The sequence below is a fragment of the Elaeis guineensis genome, chromosome 3, assembly GCF_000442705.2.
Source record: "Elaeis guineensis isolate ETL-2024a chromosome 3, EG11, whole genome shotgun sequence".
NCBI lineage: Eukaryota > Viridiplantae > Streptophyta > Magnoliopsida > Arecales > Arecaceae > Elaeis > Elaeis guineensis.
The window spans coordinates 94,407,520-94,429,404 of NC_025995.2; the positions used below are offsets into that span (position 1 = coordinate 94,407,520).

Genomic DNA, 21,885 nt, shown 5'->3' on the forward strand with positions numbered 1-21,885 from the left:
GATGGCAAGGGAGCTGGGCGTCGACAGCCTCCAGGCATTCTCCGATTCTCAGTTGATCGTGGGGCAGATCAAGGGCAAATTCGAGGCACGAGATCCGATCATGGACAAATACCTTCAGAAAGTGAAGGACCTCGTGGCACGCCTCAGGTATTTTAAAATTTTTCACATCCCTAGGTCGGAGAACGCCCGTGCCGACGCACTCTCCAGACTGACGACTTCGGCCTTTGACTCTTTAGGTCGGACGTTCGTGGAGAACCTCGAGCGGCCGAGCATCGACCGGGTCAAAGAAGTACAGCAACTAACGGCCGAATCGAGCTGGATGGACCCGATCGTTCGGTATTTGACCGATGGGATCGGCCCCGAGGATCCCGCGGAGGCCAAGCGGCTCCGATGGTCGGCCTCTCGATATGTGATCATGGACGACCGACTCTACAAGAGGTCGTTCTCGCTCCCCTTGCTTAGGTGCTTGGGACCGACCGACGCTGACTATGCTCTCCGAGAGGTGCACGAAGGGATCTGCGGGAATCACTTGGGGGGCAAGTCCCTGGCCTACAAAGTCCTGCGACAGGGTTACTACTGGCCCACCATGAGGAAGGACGCGGTCGAGTTGGTTCGGAGATGCGAACCTTGTCAGAAGTACGCCAACATTCAACACCAACCGGCCAGCCAAATCGCTCCTATTGTTGCTCCATGGCCCTTCGCTCAGTGGGGGGTCGATATTCTCGGCCCTTTTCCTCCAGCATCGGGTCAAAGAAAGTTCATAGTTGTCGCCATCGACTACTTCACCAAGTGGGTGGAGGCCGAACCCTTGGCGCAGATCATCGAGCGGAAGATGGAGGACTTTATCCAAAAATCCATCATCTTCAGGTTCGGGTTGCCGCATACTATCATCACCGACAATGGGTGACAATTCGACAACCAAGACTTCCGAGACTTCTGCGCAAGGTTCCACATCACGCACCGACTGACTTCAGTCGGGCACCCACAGTCCAATGGCGAAGTCGAGGTGACCAACCGAACCTTACTCCACGGACTCAAAACACGACTGAATGAAGCCAAAGGCCTCTGGGTCGACGAGCTAGGCTCCGTCCTGTGGGCTTACCGAACGACCCCCCGCGTTCCGACCGGGGAGTCGCCTTTTGGCTTGGCCTACGGGACGGAGGCGATGATCCCACTCGAGGTTGGACTGCCATCTTCAAGGGTCGAGCGGTATCAAGAGCCGGACAACTTCGATTGTCGGAGGGCCGACCTAGACCTCCTCCCCGAACTGCGAAACGAAGCTCAAATTCGCATGGCTTCGTACCGACAGAAGGTTGCTCGGTATTACAATGCCAAAGTCAGACCAAAACTTTTCAGGCCTGGTGACTTAGTCCTGAGGAAGGCAGAGGTCTCGAAGCCCCTGGACCAAGGGAAGCTGGCTCCGAACTGGGAAGGGCCCTACAAGGTAGCGGACACCTATGGTCCGAGAGCCTACCGACTGGAGACCCTTGAAGGGAAATCCATCCCCCGAACGTGGAACGCCGACAACCTGAAGTTGTATTACCAATGAACTTTGTACTTGTCCAGTTGGAATACAAATCCGGTTTGAAATCTCGGAGTTTTAACTCTTCGACTAACGATCGGCTCTCACCAAGGTCAAGCCCCGACATGCCGACTTGGACTTGGTATCCACCTGAAACCGACGACCCTATCGTCGGTAACGCATCGGACTCCTACGAGGACCGATACACTTATATCGACGGGAGCTACACTCCTTCGACCTTCGATGACACATCGGACTCTCACGAGGACCGGTGCATCTATATTGACGGAAGTTGACACTCCTTCTACGGTCGAACTTTCGGGTCAGACCATCGGCTAACATACCGATCGAGCCCCGACCAAAGAAAGGCGGAATGCCTGTGCGACCGCCTTCGCGACTCCCGACCGAGCTATGGCCGGTCGAAAGATATTCGGCTTACCACCGTTTATCGCACAATGCGACCTCAGTCGCATTCATGATTCACCGACCGGGCTACGATCGGTCGGAAGATATTCGGCTTACCACCGTCTATCGCACAATGCGACCTCAGTCGCATTCATGATTCACCGACCGGGCTACGGTCGGTCGGAAGATATCCGGCTTACCACCGTATATCATGAGGCGCAGTACAGATACCCGACACGAGGGTATCGGGATCCGACCTATCGGTGCTCCCTCGACTGAATGCGTCGGAAGGGACCCGACTATCGAACCTTTACCACGGTCGGTCGGCTCCCGACTCAACGGACGCGCCCGACTGACGACCTTGACTATCAAGGGCCGATCTTAAGTCGGGACTTGGCTTACCTTCATCGCAGCGTGGGTTGCCGAATGTCCTAACCGACCTATATCAATTGGCAACTCACGTGTTCGGAGGCATTCCACAACTCATGAAGGAAAGGAAAACAGACAGAGGGAAAAGTTAAGTTTACAAAATGATTTCATTCAAAGTCCGAAGAAGTTTACAAAGTCAGGCCGAAGCCCGATTACAAGTGTTCTAAAAAAGGAAAAGACAAAAGAAACCAAAAGTCGGCAAGGCCCGATCATCCTTCCGATCGATCTCCTCGACCGACGGAAGATCGGGGATAACCGGTGTATCGACCACGATCGACGCTGGGTCGACGGCCGAAGCAGGACCGTCGGTCGACGGGTGGCTGGCAGTCGGCGCCACTTGCTCCGGGACGTCTTCCTCCGCTACGGCGACGCCTCCCAATGGCTGGTCGGCCATCTCCTCGATGGCTTGCTCCTCGGCCCCCGGCGGGACGATACTGCTGAGGTCCAGCTCCGGGTACAGGGCCTGGACAGCATCCCGACCGTCCTCGTACCCCACCCGGTATGACGCGAAGCCCGACTCCAGCATTTCTTCCCGGTACTGGTCGGTGGCACGAAAGTCCTCCACCGCCCGACTGGCCGACTCCTTCGCCGACCTTGCTTCCTCTTCCGCCCGGCCGAGCGAGTCCCTTGCCGACTCTGCTTCTGCCTTCGCTATGTCGGCGTCGGCCTGAGCGATTGACAGGTCCTCCTCGGCTTTGGCGAGCTTCTCCAGGCTGACCCGAAGCTGCTCGCGCCGCAGACGATGCACGGTCCGACCCTTGCGTTTGGCTTCTTTTTTGGCCGACCTTAGCTCGGACCCGAGCCGGGAGACTTCATCCACCAACTTGGCCTCCTGGTCGGCCGACTGCTTTAGGTGGTCGACCAACATTGCTCGGTCGGCTTCGACCGCCGCCGACCTTTCTTTCCAAGCCGCCCGGACGTTCCCGAACCTCCGGTATCCGGCTTCAAGCTCTGACATGGTGTAGATCAGCTGCCGACGCAAGCGTTTCGTCAAGAAAACATAGTCACGAAAATTCTAAAGAAAAAAGAGGCGAAACGAGACTTACCTCGACCATGGTCGGGTAGAACGAAGATAGCATCTCGGTCACTTGTCGAGACCTTAACGCCTCCACGTCGGCCGGGAGGAGGATTCCCTGGCACAGCCTCCTGGCCAGGTTGTGGTCGGCCAACGCCGACGCCCCTTCAGGGAACTGTGCGCTGGGCGGCACAGTGCAACTCCCCGACCTTGTGTCGTCTGCGGGGTCCATCGGGGCCTTCCCTCGATCTGCCGCCCCGACTGACGGAACCGACAGGGAGGGGATGCTCGAGGTTGAACCGGCACCCCCCGTTGCGGCCACGGACGCGCCGGGTGATGTTCGGTTTCCCGAACGTCATCTGGCGCCACTTCCATCGGTGAGGCCGTCGATGTCCCTTCGACCGCTTCTTCCACCGGCCTCTCCTCCGGATGCGCTGCCGGAGCCGCGAGCGCTATTACCGGCTCTGACTGGTCGGTCGCCGACGCTTCGACGATCGGCGCCGCGGGAGTGGGCTTCTTCGGTGGACGCGAAGGTCCTGCCCCCGATGCCGGCCTCTTCCTCGCTGCATATTGCCGAATCTCGGCGTCGGTTGGCCGCATCCTTGGAGGTGTCCCTGCGATACCGACGCATATGTTAATCAAAGAGCCGGACAAAGGGCTGAATGAAAAGAGGACCGGGGGATCGGGCGATACCTAGTCGGGGGACCGAGCTCAGGCCGACGTCATAGAGAGCTTGTTCGGTAACAAGCTCTCTCTGCTTCGGAACCGACATGTCTTTAAGTCGGTGGAAGTCCTCCCGGTCGTCCGCCTCCACCCGGCTGTTGTCGTTTGCTTCGGTTCGGGGCACGCCCCAGTGGGAAGGGAAGCCCCAAGGAGAAGGAGATGAGACGAAGAAAAACTGGTTCTTCCACCCATGGATGGACGATGGAAGACCAGTGATGAAGGAAAGACCCTTCCGGGGGTTGAAGAGCCACCACCCTCGGGCCTTAGGATGGGGTCGGAGCACAAAGAATGCCCGAAAGAGCGAAATACGAGGGTTGGTCGGCAAAAGCTGACACAACAGCGCAAAGCTGATTATCAGTCGGACAGAGTTCGACGCCAATTACGCCGGACAAAGTCCGTCGTAATCCAGCAGATTCCGGACGAACTCCAGAATCGGAAGTCGAAGACCCGCACGGAGATCTTCGACATACAGCGCCAGTTGGCCCGGCGGAGGGTTGTTAACCCGACCACCGGCCCTTGGGGCGGAGAGTTGAAACTGCTCCGGGATGCGATACTGCTCCCGAAGCCGATCAACGTTCGACCCCGAAAGCGAGGAAACCTCAACTTCCGGAGTCGATCGGGAGTCGTCGGTCGGATTTCCCGACCGAGCTCCCCGAGACGGATTTTCGGCCATCACACCAGAACCGAACAAGAAGCAAAGAAGCAGAAGAAGGAGGGGAAGAAGAAGAAGAGGAAGAAAAGAGGGAAGACCACGAACCGAAAGTGAACCCTTTTGGGAGCAGGAGGAAGGACGACTGCCGGCGACGACTGAGAAATCGTCCGGACAGAGTCTCTGCAGCGAAAATGTCAACAATGGGGTCCTAGGTCCGGATGGTCCTATATATATAGGGCCGTCCGACGGTCGAGATGCCCCCGCACCGATCGAGGTCTCACGGATGTGCGACACGTGGCGGCCTCCAGGCCCTCCTTTCGGCCCGATGATTCGGCGCACCCATCCCGGGACGGCCGCGCCGCCCTCATTTAATGCGAGGGGCGCCGGCCCAACCACCTCCGACATGTGGCAAAAGAAGCCACGGTTCCGAATTAAGGCGCCCGCGGCGATTCACGTTCCCGATGGGACGCCTGACAGCGCCCTGCGCTCCCAGAATCGGTGCTGGGTGACGGTCCGCGTTCCCCAGAAGGCGCCGAATATCCGGTCGCCTGACACCGAATCATCCGGCACCCGACCGTCTGACGACGACAAGATGGGACGTCTGACACCTGACGCCGACGTGACATCTGACACCGACTAGACGTCTGACGCCAGCGAATCGCTCGGCATTCATGAGACGCCTGACATCGTATCAACTCGCGGTACGGTCGGAATTTGGCATACGACGAATCCACTCCTTTTCGCCCGGGGTTGCTGCCCAAATAAAGGCATCGGCTAGCTCACCGTCCGACTCAAGAGTGGAGGGGGGCAACTGTTGGGGAATACCCACCGACCAACGGTCGGAGGGACCGACCGACCGACCGATGGTCGGAGGGACCGACCGACCGACGGCCGGAGGGACCGACCGACCGACCGATGGCCGGAGGGACCGACCGACCGACCGACAGTCGGAGCGACCGACCGACGGACGCCATCACCGGCCAATTAACGGCCCATAACCGACTGAGGATGTGTCGGTCGGGAAAAATGTGTCGGTCGGGCATATTTTTCCCGACCGACTGAACCTGAAAGTCTGATGGCCGACTCACGTAAGACTCGCCGACCAACAGAGGAGTCCGAATCTCCACCCGACGCCACTCAGCTGGCCACCGACCTAGGGTCGGTCGACTCCTCCGATCGCCGTACAGCCGCCAGAGCTTGTCAGTCCTGACAGCAACATGCGGCACTGCCACCTAGGGGCATTGTCCTGCCTAGGGCATTGTCAATCCTAGTGATTTGACAGCCCCACGGCGATATGACACTTTTACGGCGACTCTGACAGTCTACAGTGAGTTGACAATTCCTCAATTGTCCGCGCCATACCGTGCTCCACTATATAAATCGGGGAAGGCAACAGTGCAAGGGATCTCCACTTCTCGACTTTGAAACCACAGGCTCGCTCCTCTCTCTCTCTCTCTCGATTGAGCTCTCTGTCTTCATTTCACTGTTGCCCAGTCACCTCTCTGACTCGACCGTCGGAGGGTCCCCGCCGGAGCCGCCTCCGGTCAGTGTGGACTTCCCTTTTTGCAGGCGCTCGTTCCCCGATGATCGGACGACGAGGTGATTGGCCGCAACACTGGTCTTCTTAAAAACTTTTAAATTAATTTATCCACATTTTTGCTCAGAATGGGTGTTATGAGTTATATGACACTAGGGATTCTTGGGACTCATTCACGAGGGCCATCAGTTTGTTGCTACTGCACCTCCCTCTTTTCTCCGCTGCACCACTTGAACCCTAAAAGCACCTGTTCTAGGGCTAAATTTGTCTTATCCTCCATATTTAAATATAATTTTTTTCAAATTGATGAATCCGTCTATTGAACTTGAGATTCCATTGCCGGCAACAATACTTCTCCTCCCCTTGTTTGTACCACCGCCCCCCTTCCGGACTTGGTTTGCGTCGAAGAAAGAATGGATGGATAGATCAATAAGAAAATATGGATGAGAGAAAAAATAAATAGAAAAGATGAATGAATCTTCTATTCATTCTTTCATATATTTGATAAAATATAAAAAAATGGATGAAAATAATTTCCTCCTCTATTTAGTACAGGAGGAATAAAATTGAGGATGGATGATATTTATACAATATTTTTATTATCATTTGATAAAAAATATTATTATTATTAATTTATAATATTTATTTATATTAAAAAAATAAATAATATATAAACTTATATTTATTATGTTTGATTTTAAGTTAATTTAATAAATAATTTTATAAATTAGCTTAAATGGTTAATTAATATTATATAAATAGTTAATTGAAAATAGTAAATAAAAGTAGAGAAATAGAAGATAATTTTAATTATTTAATTATAATTATTGAAATTATGTATTAAAATTAAAATAATTAGGAATAAAATTTAATAATATATAATTAATAGTATATATAAAAATATATATAAATAATATGAATGAAAAATTGAAGAAATATTATAGTTTTGTCAAAAAAATTTAAAGAGGGATAATTTTGTTAATACAAAAATTTATCCATCAATGATCCAGGATGGATGGATAATTTCTCATTTTTCATCTATCTTCTCTGTTATTTTTAGAATCAAATGGTAGATGAAGATCATCTATCCTTTCAACTTCATCCATCCATCATTTCATGATCCCAATTAAATATAAAATTAATATTTTTATGGCTAAATTGTGGGGAGACTAGGAAGAGCTTTGATACGGCGGTTCCAACTAAATACAGAGTTAATATTTTTATGACTAAATTGTGAAGAGACTAGAAAGGACTTTGATATGGCCTCCACCGTTGCTGGCTCTCTACTCCAAAAAAATCTGGATGTTGACCACTCTTCTCATCTTCGAAGCCATGACATCTACAAGGAATGCAACAAATATATTTATTAGCCGGTCAAGAAGGTGCTTCTGATTTGACTGAATTATGTCTTTGATTTTCTATCTCCATTGCTTGATTTAGATAAGATTGATATAATTTAACATTATTTTAAATTAAATTATTATTTGGTTATAACTTTTGTATAGATTAATATATTTCTCACTTGTCATTTGCAACTTTCTTGCTTGTTCCCATGATACAATAACAGGAACAAAATCAAGGTGTTTGTGTTTTTTGAAAATGCTTCTTTTATGGCAGTGTAGCCGATGGAGATTTTGCAAACGTAACGTCATCATCATAATCATCATTTGTTGTCATTTAAGGACAAGCAACTTAGGTCTCAATGGTGAAGGTAGCTGTCATTTTTTTCATTAATAAAGACCAAACTTGAAGATGGTCATGAGTTTAAACATCAAGGCCTCATTTGAAACAAGAAAGAGGGGTTCATCCTCATATTTTACTGAACAATTTTAAGATCAAGGTAGGTTATAACTAACAATTCGATAAAAGCCACATTATCCCATATAAATTGGGATTAACATTTTTTTAAATTCACGACATAAGTTTAAACCCTCGTCAATATCCCTAGCACTATAAGATGAAATGATCAAATCACTCCTAATAGTACAATAATATAATAATATCATAATATTACATTAATCATATTATATAATGGTTACATATAATATGTAATATATAATGTCATCACATTGGGAATGTAATATTATAGTATGTATAGCATAATACATATAATATTATAATATATAATATTATTATATTATAGAATTATAGAAATCAAAAGGATAAATTTGTCCAAGTTTATAAGATTTATTTTTTTCTCTAACTTTTGTCAGATAACATTCAAACAACATTTGTTATCCTGATCATCATCTAAATTTAAAAACAAAAGAAGTGCAATGATTTCTTGGGATAACAATGTATATCCCATGCAGAAAAATAAGGTTTATCCCTACGAACCACCTGGTTTAGCTTTTCCTTGATTTTTAAAAACTCTTCCTCGTACCAAATGAAAAATAAAAAGCCATAAAAATGGTATAAAGAGCTAGCCATTCCAAGCAAATGTTATCGGAGATTATGTGGCTACCGAGGTAATTAGCATTTGGGATAGGGTTTAGGTGAAATTGGGAGATCTAAGGGTGGCGATAATTATGGAGAAAGCATATCACTCATGGGAAGGGTAGGCTAAAAGAGAGTAACAAGAGTGCATAGACTTCTAGATCTGTGTGTCTAAAGATAATCTTGGTCATTAATTGAATCTAAAGAAGAAATCTTGACAATCGCAGTATCGTATAAAGAATCCTACTTTATAAGCCATCATTCGCTCAACATGCCGTCTTATGATTTCCTGATCCAATTCAATTCTTTGAATCGTGTCTTGGGACTCTTAATTTCACTAAATCAGTCCACCTAATCCTTATTTATCATGGTTTAGCTCTATCCTTTCTTAGTTGGTGAGATCTATTAGAAGTTTTATGTTGAATGACCCGAAGTAAATCTTTATATGGACATAAATTTTTCTCCAGCCCCAAGATTAGGACTATGATATTTTTGTTTTATGCATTTTCTACTACTTAAATACCATTCATGCTTGGGCTATAAGTCTAACCACTTTATGCTATTTCAGCAAAAGAAAACAAAAGAACAAAGGTAGCATGTAAATTTTTTTAAGAATGCATTTATTGCACCTTTGCAATCATTCAATTCTAATTGAACCAAATAGAAAGTCCAGCAAATCAAAAGAAAGAGATAAGAAAAAAGATAAGCATTTTTTTTTTTTTTTTTTGAAAAACAAATAGTTGATTCCATATAGTGGAGTCTCTCAATTGAAATTCCATTCTAATGATTACTAGCAACATGTACCCATCCACTAGTGTATGTTTTTATATGCATGTATCCATGCATATGGAGAATAACTTGAATCTTGATATTTAATAGACAAACTAGCAATCCTACTATCATCTTGCTGAAAACGTGTATATAAAGACACTGAAAATAACATTTTAGTGCTTGCTGTCATCCTTGGGACCCTCCATCATTACATGTTAGTCCAAGGAATTAAATTTCTTCTTGGTCCACGTGGTAGGAGCTCGCATTCATGATGGAAGTTAACAAGGAGGAGAATATTTCCTTAGGCGGGCACCATCATGCTCTAGAGATCGATCTCTATCCATGTCTCTCTCTCTAGAAGAAGAAGACGACCCCAAAAATTGCGAGACAGAAGGCCCATCTTAAATGGAGCACGTCACGTGGAACAGTTCAAATATATTGGAGCACGTGAAGAGGATTTGATTCTACGATCTCATTCAAACGGATGAGCAGCATTTTGAGATTCGAGCAAATCAATTGGGTCGACCCGCTTGATCTCCTTCATTGTTTAGAATTAGAATTTTGTGATCTCCTACAAAGGAAACAAAGGCAATATCTTGAGATCTAGACAGATCAATTGGTCCATGCATGGCGTGAAACTTCAAATGAGTCAAGCCAGTTCCAAGTTCACAGATTTCAGAAATCTGTGCAATATATATGCGCTTTTGGGTCCAATCACCCGAGTAGTTCTAATGGATCAATTTTGACTGGAGATGGCAATAGGTTGGTTCTCGTCGGGTTTGAATCGAGATGAGCTGGGTCCCTATTATCCTTGCTTGTATAAGTCACGGTGAAAACTGTAAATATATACCAATTCATTTATTTTACATGAACCTACCGGGTGTTTGGTGGCCCAACTTGGATCACCATGGTGATCTAAGATCACTGGTAATCCAAATCTTGGGATGATCTAATCCGTAGTGATCTAAGATCACTATGTTTGGTTTGCCATAGTACAGTGATTAAAAATCCTCAGATATATATAAGCTACTTATTTGGTATGCTATAAAAATTTAAGATCACGGACTATATAATATCAAAAATACCCTTGGTAACTTGTTTGGAAGTTGGGATTGAGAATTGAGATAAAAAAAATTTTAGAACAAAATCAAATAGATTTTTTCTCTTACTAACCGACGAGAAGAAAGAATTTTCTTCTCTTTCATGAAGATGACGCACGCGCGCGCATTCCTTCTCTTCCGTGTAGAAGATGCCTCAATTATCTATCCCATGTACGTGAAAAAAATATCGCAGCAAAAAAAAAAATAATTTTCTTTTTCCAAAAATCTCTCAATCGTGAGGATATTTTAATTAATATATTTTAATATAACATCACCATAATGGAGTGATGATGGTTATCCGTCCTCAAGAGCGGATTTCTTATTACCGCATTGGATGGTGATTTGAGGAGTGGAGATGATTTGAAATCACCACTAAGTAAGATTACGATAGTGCAATTAAATATGGCGATCTCATCATCTCTATCTATATCACCCAAAATCTTGAGTTGCCGCAAGTCTCTGATTCAATACCGAGATGGTTGGAGCTGGATGTTGAAGAGAACCTAAAAGAGAAATCCGCACTCGTCATAGATTTTTCAGTGGGAAATTCTTCAATGCTTAAATTAGTCGGAGCTTAAGAACACTAGAGAAGAGAAAGTGGGAGCGGGAGAGAGAGAGAGCGCAACGGGTGCTATTTCTTTCTCCAATTGAGTTTATTTGAGAGTCTCTTGAGTATCTTTTCTATATAGAAATGAAGTCATAAACGGTTTAATCAAAAGCTTTAGGCCACTATGTATGGTCCCTTAAGTCGTTAGGCCATGTTCTGACAGGACGTTGTGATAGAGGATCTTTTCACTATCATGTAAATAAAAATTGTTAGACAGTTGTAAATTTTGCCCATATAGACTGTAGAGCTGACCGTCCGATGTGGGCACAGAGTTGAAATCTCGGACCGGTGCCTGCGTTTGAGATGATTCTGTCGGATCGACTAGTAAGCATCCAAGGATTACCTCCACAACAAGCTATTTAGCCAGAATCTTTGGGTTCTTGATCAGGTGTCATTTCAGGTGACTTAATGAGTTTGGACTTGAAAAAGACGTCCCGATTGGTTTCAAGTTAACTGCAAACCAGCACGACTGGAAAAATGGTTGTGCAAATCCATTTATTTTAGGTGGATTGGTGTGGCTGATGGGTGATCAGACGTTGCCAACCTTTCAACCCATTTATATCAACGATTTTAAAGATACTTAAAAAAACTAAGATATAATAATTTCTCAGGAGAAAAAAAATACTATAAGCTATCTTTCGCTACTAGCTAGAGCTTCCTAACTTCCACCACTACCATTTGTCAACATTCCTATTGATTTATAATGCACGGTTTATAGGAGATAATAATGCATATTTAATTTTTAAAATAAGTTGTGAGATCTTATTGTCTATATAATATATATGCTATGCATATAACAAGATTATCATTGTTATTTTTATATTGTTATTTTATAATCTGGCATTTAATTAATTAATTATTAATTTATCATGTCATGATTAATAACTTCTCAAGAAAATAAAAAAAAACAATAAGTTATCTTTCACTACTAGCTAGAGCTTCCCAACTTCCTCCACTACCATTTGTCAACATTCGTAATGATTTGTAGTGCATGGTTGATAGGAGATGGTAATGCATATTTAATTTTTAAAAATAAGTTGTGAGATCTTATTGTCTATATGATATACATGTTATGCATACCACAAAATTATCATTGTTATTTTTGTATTTTTATTTTATATTCTTATATTTAATTAATTATTAATTTATCATGTCATGGATTAACTGACTTATGATCTGACCACTAAAAACAGGTCCTTGTCTTGTTAGCTTTCAGATGATTGCAGAAAAGAATTGCTGGCAGCTTTGCTAGGCTCCAAATCCAATGGATTCTTCGAATGCTGAATTGAAGATCCATGCACCCAAATGTGAGCCAATGTAGTAAGGCCCATTACACCGCCCAAGAAAATGGACTTCTTTGTGACTTTTAGACCCAATCAAAGCCCATAAACTATTACCCATCGGCTGGTGGTAGCGGGATACGTTTCGACCCTTGACTTCCCCTCGACAACCGGATCCCTCTCCGTTCCAGCGATCAAGCCCTCGACCTCGCCCATCCTGCGGTTGCCGGCGGCGGTGGATTGGCGCCGCCGGTACTGGCTACGCCGTTCCTCATGGGGTCTTCCGTCTCTCTGCTCGCCGTCTCCGCCACCCTCCTCATCGGCGCCGGATGTTTCGCCTTAGGTTACCTCCTTGCCTCCGCCTCGCCGCCCTCTCCCGGCGGCGACCACAACAAAAGGAGGAAGACGGCCGGACTCCGCTTCCTCTCCTGGGCCCAGACCGTTGTCTCCAAGGCCAGCGCGACCGCCGTGGCCGCCGCCGCCGCCGCCGAGACAGGGGACACGGAGAGGACCAGGCAGAAGAAGCCCGCCCTCCTTGAGATTGAGAACCTGGCCGATATTCTCGAAGACTTCAAAATGGTGATCTATCCTTCTAAAGCCCTCGGATAATTTGAAGCTTTGCTGGAATTTCGATGCTTTTATCAAGCCCAGAGCCTTGAATTGTGTTCTTGAAGTTTTCTTGAGCCAAGAAATCATGGAATCTTCACTATCGGCTTTACATTGGCATAAATCCTAACGCTTGCTCCTGTTATGCTATTGTCGATGATGTTCTCCTTGCATTTGTGTAGTGTTGTGTGAAATTGAATACTTTGTTGTGCAGGTTCTGGTTGTTAGGAATGATTTAAAGATGGGAAAAGGGAAGATTGCTGCGCAATGCAGGTATTTTGTTTAATATATGTTTGCGGCAACTGATTCCTTATTTCTAATTTCACTTTTATATACTTATTCAATGCATCTCTCTTGAAATTTGACAAGTAGAGTATCATTAGCTTGTGTCGTGTGCTACAGGCATTGTGATTTGGCTTTTGCATGGAAGGTCTAATATTTAGCCTATTTGGTTTCTTATGTGGTCGATGAGTATATTTGGATAGAATGTAAATACTTTACATGGTAATCTTATTGATTTGGAGAAAAGATACAATGGAGTCATAAAATATATTTTTGTGGACACTAAGGGAGAAAACTGTTCTAAATCAGTAAGGTGGAATCAGAGACATAAGTGTACAGAAGGTTATGCAAAGATATCACTACATTTTGGACTTGGACCTGTTTCTAAACCATAATTCAGCTTTTATGTCATCCTGGTTTCTTATGAAGGAAAATGCAGGCTGGTATGTCTCAGAAATAGTTATGGAAGGTTTGCATGTGATATTCTTTAGTGATGAAATGAAAGTAAGATGGGATTTTAGATTTTAGGGAACTTAAAAATGTTTATGAAATCTATGTTTAGTAATAATAATATGGAATGCATTTTTTATGGGGAAAACTTAACCATTGATCCCAAAAGAAGTTGATTGACAATACTATATATCCATATTTATTTATTTGTATCTATTACATAGAGCAAGGCAGTGGTGGAGAAATATATGCCTGATAAAATTGAGGAAGGTGCTTTTGGAGTGTTATGTGTTTGTTGCATGCCTTTGCAATGTAAATGAAACATTTAGAGTACAATATCTACAAATCCATCTGGATCAGAATGTTGTGTATTCAATAAGCCCAACATACGTATGATCAGTTCCATGGAAATGAGAATGTTGGGATTATAGTTTGGCAAATCTAGGAAGAATAGAATTTTGCGCAAGTATTGAACAAGCTAAGCAAGTACATTCAGCAAAAAAAAATCTGTCATTTTCCTGATTCTGTGCTTGAATATTTGGGTCCTTAGTGTAAGCTTACCACCAAGTTTGCTATTTAGACAAGTTGGCTGAGGCACAGAATTCAGTTGGCACATTTGCATTCCTCTACCTGTGCAGTTAATCTGAGATCTAACTTCACCCTTTCGAGCCTATCACTCCATCAATCAATCTATATTATAAGTTTGAATTATATTAAGAAGTTAAAATCATGGATTAGTGTTAAAGAGATAAATAATTAGTCAACTTTGAATGGGACATGATGTGCAAATATTATCCACCCATTGGGCCACCAGTACTTTCATAAAGTAGTATTGGAATAATATGAAATCTAGCATCAATCTTGTTAACCTTTTTGCCTATCGGAACATCTTGCATGATAACATCGTTATCCTCCGGACAGACTGTTCTTTCTTTATTTACATAGTCAAAAAGAAATCAAGTGGCTTTTGCCCACCTTGTTAACTCCAACAGTGCAAATTTATCAAATTTTATCAACCTTGCTGTTAGTAAGGCATTTGCTAATCTTATGCTGCATGAAGAGAAAATGTTACATAAAAGGAAAAAGAAATTGCCAGAAAGATCATAGTAGGTTTACAACTGTTTCATTCAGCATTTCCTCAAATATTTCATTGGGGCCTAATGTGATCCACCATTCTTCTTAGAAGACCTAATTCCTCTTAGCATATACTGTCTAACCCTGTAGTGACTACCGTCTGACACATGATGTCTATGGGTGATAAACTATATATATGATCAATTCAGAAACTACTTTTGATATGCCTATACAAATTCTAAGACTTAAGCTATATTGTTGAATTAAAAGGATGAAGACTATTTATTAAAAATTCGAAGTGTCCGTTATATCTTGTACAATGGGGATGATAAGACTAGGGCTGTTCATTTGGTTTTAACTGATCCGACCCGATCCGATCCGATTCGAAACCCACCTGACTCGAAAACCAAATAACAAAAAAATGAAAACCAAAAACCGATCTGAATAAGAGAGGAATCGAACGAAATCGAACCGAGAATTTCGGTTCGGTTCGATTTTTTGATTTTTTTTTGTAATTTTTTTATTTTCAATTATCCATTTTTGATACAACATATTCAAATAATTATTGTGGATTTCATTGTTAGTTTGTTACATTACATTTAATTAAATTTAGGATCTGTTGAATTTGTTGGTTGATAATTTTTTACATCAAAAATCAACAATTGATAAGTAATGATATATTGGTAATTGATAAATGATAAATCGATAATAAACAAAATGTAATATATTAAAAATCACATCATCTATAATACAAACAAACAATCAAGCATTAAAATAAATTATAACAATAGATCAAATCTAAATATCCAATCATCTATCTATGTAACCAACAAATTCTCAACATAGTAAACAATATAAATTTAAATTATGACTTTGGTTTTCGGTTCGATTTTTGGATTTTTCAGTTTTTAACCGAACCGAATTGAAAACCAAAATTCTTGAAAATGAAAATCGAAAACTGAACCGAACTATATTCGGTTCGGTTTTAGTTTGATTTTTTGGTTCGGTTCGGGCTGGTTTTCGGTCTGAAACCGAATTATGAACAGCCCTAGATAAGACTTGGTCTAAAAGAATGAAATAAAATGTTGGTTCTTCTTATTTCCAAATATAGATCAGTGGCTTCTTCTTCTTCTTTTTATATTTTGGGGAAGTATCAGTAGCTTGTTTTTTACTAAGCCATCTTTGGTTAAAATTCCAATAATGACCATGGGTTTAATAAACAAGCATAAACGTTAGCAAGAGGTCTGCTTTGTAATTTATATAGAGCATAACATTCTTTCATGACTAAGTCATCCTTTTTCTCATCTCTTCACCAAATTTATTGTGACAAGGTATTCTAAGATGAAAAAGAAAGCAAACAGGATGTTTTAAAGCCAAAAGTAAATATTCTATCATGATTGTGAGCAGCTTAAACTAGAGATTAACCATCAACCAAATAATACACAATAGCTTGTAGGTGAAGATATAGGTTTGAGTGTAAGAAAATTTAAAGTAACTTAGGTTTGAGCATAAGAAAATTTAAAGTAACTTAGGTTTGAGCATAAGAAAATTTAAAGTAACTTGAGGGTGTGGATCTTACTGCTGTGTAAGATCAAAAACATGCATCTGCAGAGCAGTATACACACTATATGGTGATTGTAGATGAAGTTAAAAGCTCTCAAGATTCAGATAAGTGACATGGAGCATTTGAGATGCTCTTGTAATGAACTTTATTAGCAGCCATTCAAAAACATGGGACAAATGGATACACCAGAAAGTTGAGAAAATGAAAAAGAAAGTAAATTCTCACCTTGAGAGGGGTAAATATTAGTCTCACTGACATTTGGAGGTACATACAAACTAAGGATTCTCGTATATATAAGTTTCATATGGTTTTAAGTAGTTAGGTGGTGGTAGTGAATACTGTTTAGTGTGCATAAGTGTGTGTGTGTGTTTTTTTTTTTTTTTTTTTTTGTGCTTGGATGCACCTATAACTTTTTTGATTATTTTTCCCAATTTATGGCAACCACTGAGATGAAGAAGAGTAAATATCAATCTATTGGCATTATACTTCAAAATTTTTGAGTTTTAATTTATTTTAATTAACCATAATTTCCTTTTATGTTAATTAAACTTAATTTTTTAATCACTAGATAGGTAACATTTGATGTGAGTTTTAATTTTATCTCTTTGCTTGCCAGTCATGCCACTTTAGGTTTGTACAAGAAGCTTCTTCATAGGGCACCCAAATCATTGAGCAGGTAACTTGACTACTTATCATGATAATCATGCTAACCTGAGTTTTTTTTAATAATAATAATAATGTATATTACTTCATTCTGTGTTTTCTCAGCTGTTGAAAAGTTGAACGAGTATTTTTATTGACTACATTCTTTACCTTGTTTGCTTTATTGTGCCTCTTTTTCTTCTAATTACAGGTGGGAAATGTGCGGGCAGGTTAAAGTGGCTCTGAAAATTGAAAGCGAGGAAGATCTGCTTGTTTTACAAGTACAGTTACTTGTGGCATATGAACTGATATTTGTCTTATAATTATAAATTAAAAAGAAGACAGAAAAAGAGAGGTCTAAAACTTGACATGGACATTTTTTTTCTTGCATCAGAACCTTTATACACAGATGTGAAGCATTTTATAAATATAGCAATATAACCATACATGGGTATTCCACAAATTGGCATGGAACCTTTGTACAGATATGAAGCATTTTTTTCCCTTCAGATTTGACCTATCACAAAAGGCTAATCCCCTGAGAATTACTTTAAAAATTCAAATGCAGGTATTTCAGCAAGTTCATCATCCATACAACCCCTAACAACATTTGAATATGGGAGGAATTATGCACCTCAGAACTGAAGATACAGCTGCTTGTTAAATAATTGCAGCTGGTAGAGAACGAGATCATTTTTTTTCCTGCTGTATAACATCAGCAAGCAGTGAAAATATGACAGAGAAGGTGTGGAAGTGAGGAAAAATAAATAGTTTTAGAGGGAAGGAGAGAGGACAGGAGATATGAAAGGGAAGAGAATGGCCATGTGGATCTTACGTTTCCTTTTCTCTGTTACAAAGTACTTTGCATGTATGACTCACAGTTAGATCAACGTTGCTAGAGATTCCTTTGGCTGGTCTTACTTGCCTAAACCAAAGTCTCTAGACTCAATTAATTCATCGTTCATAAAAGCAGAAAATTCAATGTAAGAAGGGAACTAGGAAGCAAAATCTGCAGAGGGGATGCTGACTAGATTCACTAAATATTCGTATAATTCTTGATCAAAATCACAATGTGGAGCTTAAATAAATACTTGTCGGGCCTCTTTTAACTGCACTCCTATCCTCTAACTAGTTCCAGCAATGACCAGCTGTAGGCTTTGCTTCGGCTTGTCTGTTGCTGCTTTGAACTGCAGCATGGAGCTGACTGTGAGTTAGTGATCCATGGTAATATAACTCTTCAATTTTACTTATTTTCAGTAAGTTGTATTGATTAGACAACACAAACTTAGTATGCACACCACCTGAACCCAGCTCCTCAAAAAATTCGCACAATTTATCATTTGATGGAATCAGTGATATTCAGATAGATAATTTTCTTTTCTATTTTTTAATTTTAACAGTCAGGCGATAAACTTGTCAAATCGGCATGAAATGTTATGTCAGATTTATCCAAACTGTGCTTCCATATTTGCTAATCTCTTTCTTTGAAAAACAATTGATATAGATTTAAAATAGTATATTTACCCACATTTATTTTGTTGAATATGCTAATTACTCATAATTCTAATTTGATTCTTTGGTCCATCTAACATAGATGTTTTATTTTGTAACTACCAGCAAAAGGTTCCTAAACTTTAATTATTAAAATTACTGTACTTGCTATTTTTATGACAGGAAAGAGCAAAGTCACTAAAGCTACCAACCCATGTTACTATTGATGCAGGGAGAACACAAATTGCACCAAGTGAGTTGCTCAAATCTTGTGCCAACTGTAAATTTTGATCCCATCATTCTCGTTTTCATCATTTTCAATAAGGATTCTATTAATCTTAGGCACAATATGGAATATTTGCATTGGCTTTTAAGTCAGGATAGCTGCATAACCAAATATTCTTTGTTGTTAGAAAATTTTTCTTATTTAGATTGCTTATGTACTGACATCTTATCTCTTTTCTTGCAGATTCAAGGACAGTAATGGCTATTCTTGGTAAGCTGTTTGTTTAATTTATTCTAAAGTTTTTCACTGTTTTCCTACAATGCAATTTTTCTCAAGTCAGCAAAGATGATGTCAAAAAGATTAATTTACTGCCTGTGCTCCCGAGGTGATATGTGATATATGATTACTTAGACTAGTCTCTGTGTGTGTGTGTGTGTGTTCATGTTGCTTGTGTGTGTACATCATGCTTGAAATTAATTGCTATCTTGTCCATGAATGCTTGGTAGTGCTTTATCTCCAATTTGCTTTGGTTGCCAAAGTGCTTAATAAAACATGCTATACATTGGAACCAAAAGATTTTTTCGGTGAAAGCAGTATATATCTGTTGTCATTCTCCTTTACGATATGCCGATGACAAGATAAAATTTGTGAAAGATATTGCAAAAGTTCAAAACCTCAAATTCTTTCTGAAGTGGTTATTAGTTTGAAAGTGAGGTGCAATACATCTTTATTATTTAAATGGTTATCAGCAGAACTTTGCTATCATGATTGCTAGTTTGAGGTTGTTATTCAAGCCCCATGATGCAAATGATTGACTAAAATTAAAGAAGATACCGGAAGAAGAAGAGAGTGGAAGAAGCAAAATTCTGATATTTTACTCAATTTTCTGCATAATTGTTACACCTGCTCCATAATTGTCAATGATTTAATTTTACCAAATTAAGAAAGATTGCTAGGAGGAAGAATCTTCATCTTGTCTCTCTTAAATACATGGGGTGAATTGTGACGGTTAGTCTGGGAGAAGTCTAGAGGAGGAGATTTCATTATCTCAACACCTTCAATTTACTGCAAGTATATATATTTCTTTTATTGATGTATTGAATAAAAAAGATGAAAAACTTGAGTCTGAGTGATAAACTAAAAGCAGCTTATTCTTTCGTTGCCTTGTCTCTGAAGGTGGGGCAGTTGTGGGCTGAAACAAAGAGATTTGATGTTTCAATGAACCATTTAAAAATAGTTTAGAAGGCATTTTCAAGTAATATTCTGTTTATGATGTCCTATGAAGTTAAATTCTGGTTAAGGTTCTAGACATTAGAATCTCTGCATTAAACAGAATTCCAAAAATCTGTCGGTCGTATGATGATTTGGAGCATGTGGATTATGTTATTTTTTTTTTTTTTTTGTCCTTTCAGTGCATACTTTGTGGTGTTTGGGTATTCTGTGAATTTTATCTCAGGTTTGTTGAGCCTTGGTAAAGATGGGAGGATGGATTGCTGGATCTCTTGTGTCATTGATCTGGGAATGTGGAAGAACTGCAAATTTGGCACCCAAATGATCGACTCAGAAATTTGTCTTGATTTTTAAGGCTTGTCTTCCGTGGATTATGAACTTATCCTCTTTCAGCATTGAAAATGAAATTCTATTGCTCAACATTTTGAAACCTAACATAGTCTGATTGAAGTTGCAATCTTAATTAAGAAAAGAAGAATATAGTTTGGATATGCCTTCACCGTCTAGGGTGCTCAGGCCCTTGTTATTTTGAGTAAGGGGATTGGGACTCTAAGCTGCAAGTTAGAACCATGAGAAATTACTACCTTTGCATGGCTGGAAGTAGGCATCTCTTGAAGCCTTGACTTCATAGATGGGTTAGAATGTGGTGGTGCATTTGCTTTATATGTGTTATGTAATGATAATGACTGTTTCTTTATTCTTCTTATTCTTTGTGGAATGGGATGGGAATAACAGAGATTTTAAGACACTGTTAACAAAAAGAAAAGTGCTTTTAGATTAAGACACTGTTAACAAAAAGAAAAGTGCTTTTAGATTAACAAGATTTGTTGTTATATGCTACTAGTTACTTTTTTTGATTATGAAGCAATAACTTGCTATTGTATTGCAAGTTTAAAAGAGGTGCCATGATATTAATTGGAGACTATCTAGGTTCCCTGCCTTCTACATGAATTTAACTTCAGGATTCGCAATATACGCTTGCATTTTGATATTGTTGGTGTACCTGGGCAGGACCTGCTGATGTGGTTGATGATGTGACGGGTGGCTTGAAGCTTTTGTAGTGTTGTATTATCGAGTCAGCAATCCAGATAGTCATCTTGCTGAGGAAGCTGAATGAAAATCCTGATTTCCATTGTTCCTGGCTGCTCAGAAAAGCAGGCAGAATGCACACTCTGTTCAAGAGCAGAAAGCCTTGGTTTCCGCTACCCTCACAAGATGTAGTTGGCCGTGTTAAATCCCTCAGCTCCATTCAGCCCCTATTGATTAGCTGTGCATTTCATTAAAGGATTTTTGATTTGGACTTGTTTATTTTCAGCAGCTAATTAAACTTTTTAAATGTGGATGCCACATCAGGCACTGGTTTGTTTTTGTAGATCTTCTACATGCAAGGCATGCAGTGAGCTGTGGTTAGCCCCATGGCTCTCTAGGAAAGAGACTTGGTATAATCCCTACTCTGTAACCCCATAATGAAATGGCTTTACATTTATTCGAGGATCATAACTGAATTTCTTAAGACATGCTTGTGAACCGAATAAGCATGCTTGAGGAAGTATCTAGCACTGTATGCTTAGCTGGTTCTACTACTGCATTAATCTTGTGCAAAGCTAACAGTGTGCCTGGTATTACCCTAAACAGTTAGGGTTCGTCTGGCCCAACTGGATGCCTCTGGTCACTAGCTGAGAGGACCAGAAGCGGTCTCAGCACATCCCTCTTGCGTAGTGAAAAGGACACCTAATTCCTGACCGGGGTAAGAACATTCTACTCGATGGAGTTATTGGAAACTTCGGTGGCGTTCCAAGAGGCGTCCTCCTGGTACCAATCCCTTCCTCGCTAATCTCTCCCC

General features: G+C 41.4%; 1 protein-coding gene across 1 annotated transcript; it reads left to right on the forward strand.

The window, feature by feature from the left end:
* The first annotated feature begins 12,607 nt into the window (after positions 1 to 12,607).
* Positions 12,608 to 21,542, forward strand: LOC105041952 (uncharacterized). The gene is made up of 7 exons (XM_010919026.4): positions 12,608 to 13,056; positions 13,298 to 13,356; positions 17,070 to 17,129; positions 17,307 to 17,376; positions 18,770 to 18,839; positions 19,056 to 19,082; positions 21,054 to 21,542. Exons 1-7 carry the CDS (start codon positions 12,751 to 12,753, stop codon positions 21,101 to 21,103), a joined length of 642 nt encoding a protein of 213 aa, XP_010917328.1. The 5' UTR covers positions 12,608 to 12,750; the 3' UTR covers positions 21,104 to 21,542.
* Positions 21,543 to 21,885: the final 343 nt, after the last annotated feature.

Bases quoted from the DNA above. Each gene is read 5' to 3' on its own strand.
- LOC105041952 (XM_010919026.4), top strand. From the start codon at position 12,751: ATGGGGTCTTCCGTCTCTCTGCTCGCCGTCTCCGCCACCCTCCTCATC. The intron at 13,057-13,297 runs GTGATCTATCCT...TTTGTTGTGCAG, and splicing joins TTCTCGAAGACTTCAAAATG to GTTCTGGTTGTTAGGAATGA. The intron at 19,083-21,053 runs GTAAGCTGTTTG...GTACCTGGGCAG, and splicing joins GACAGTAATGGCTATTCTTG to GACCTGCTGATGTGGTTGAT.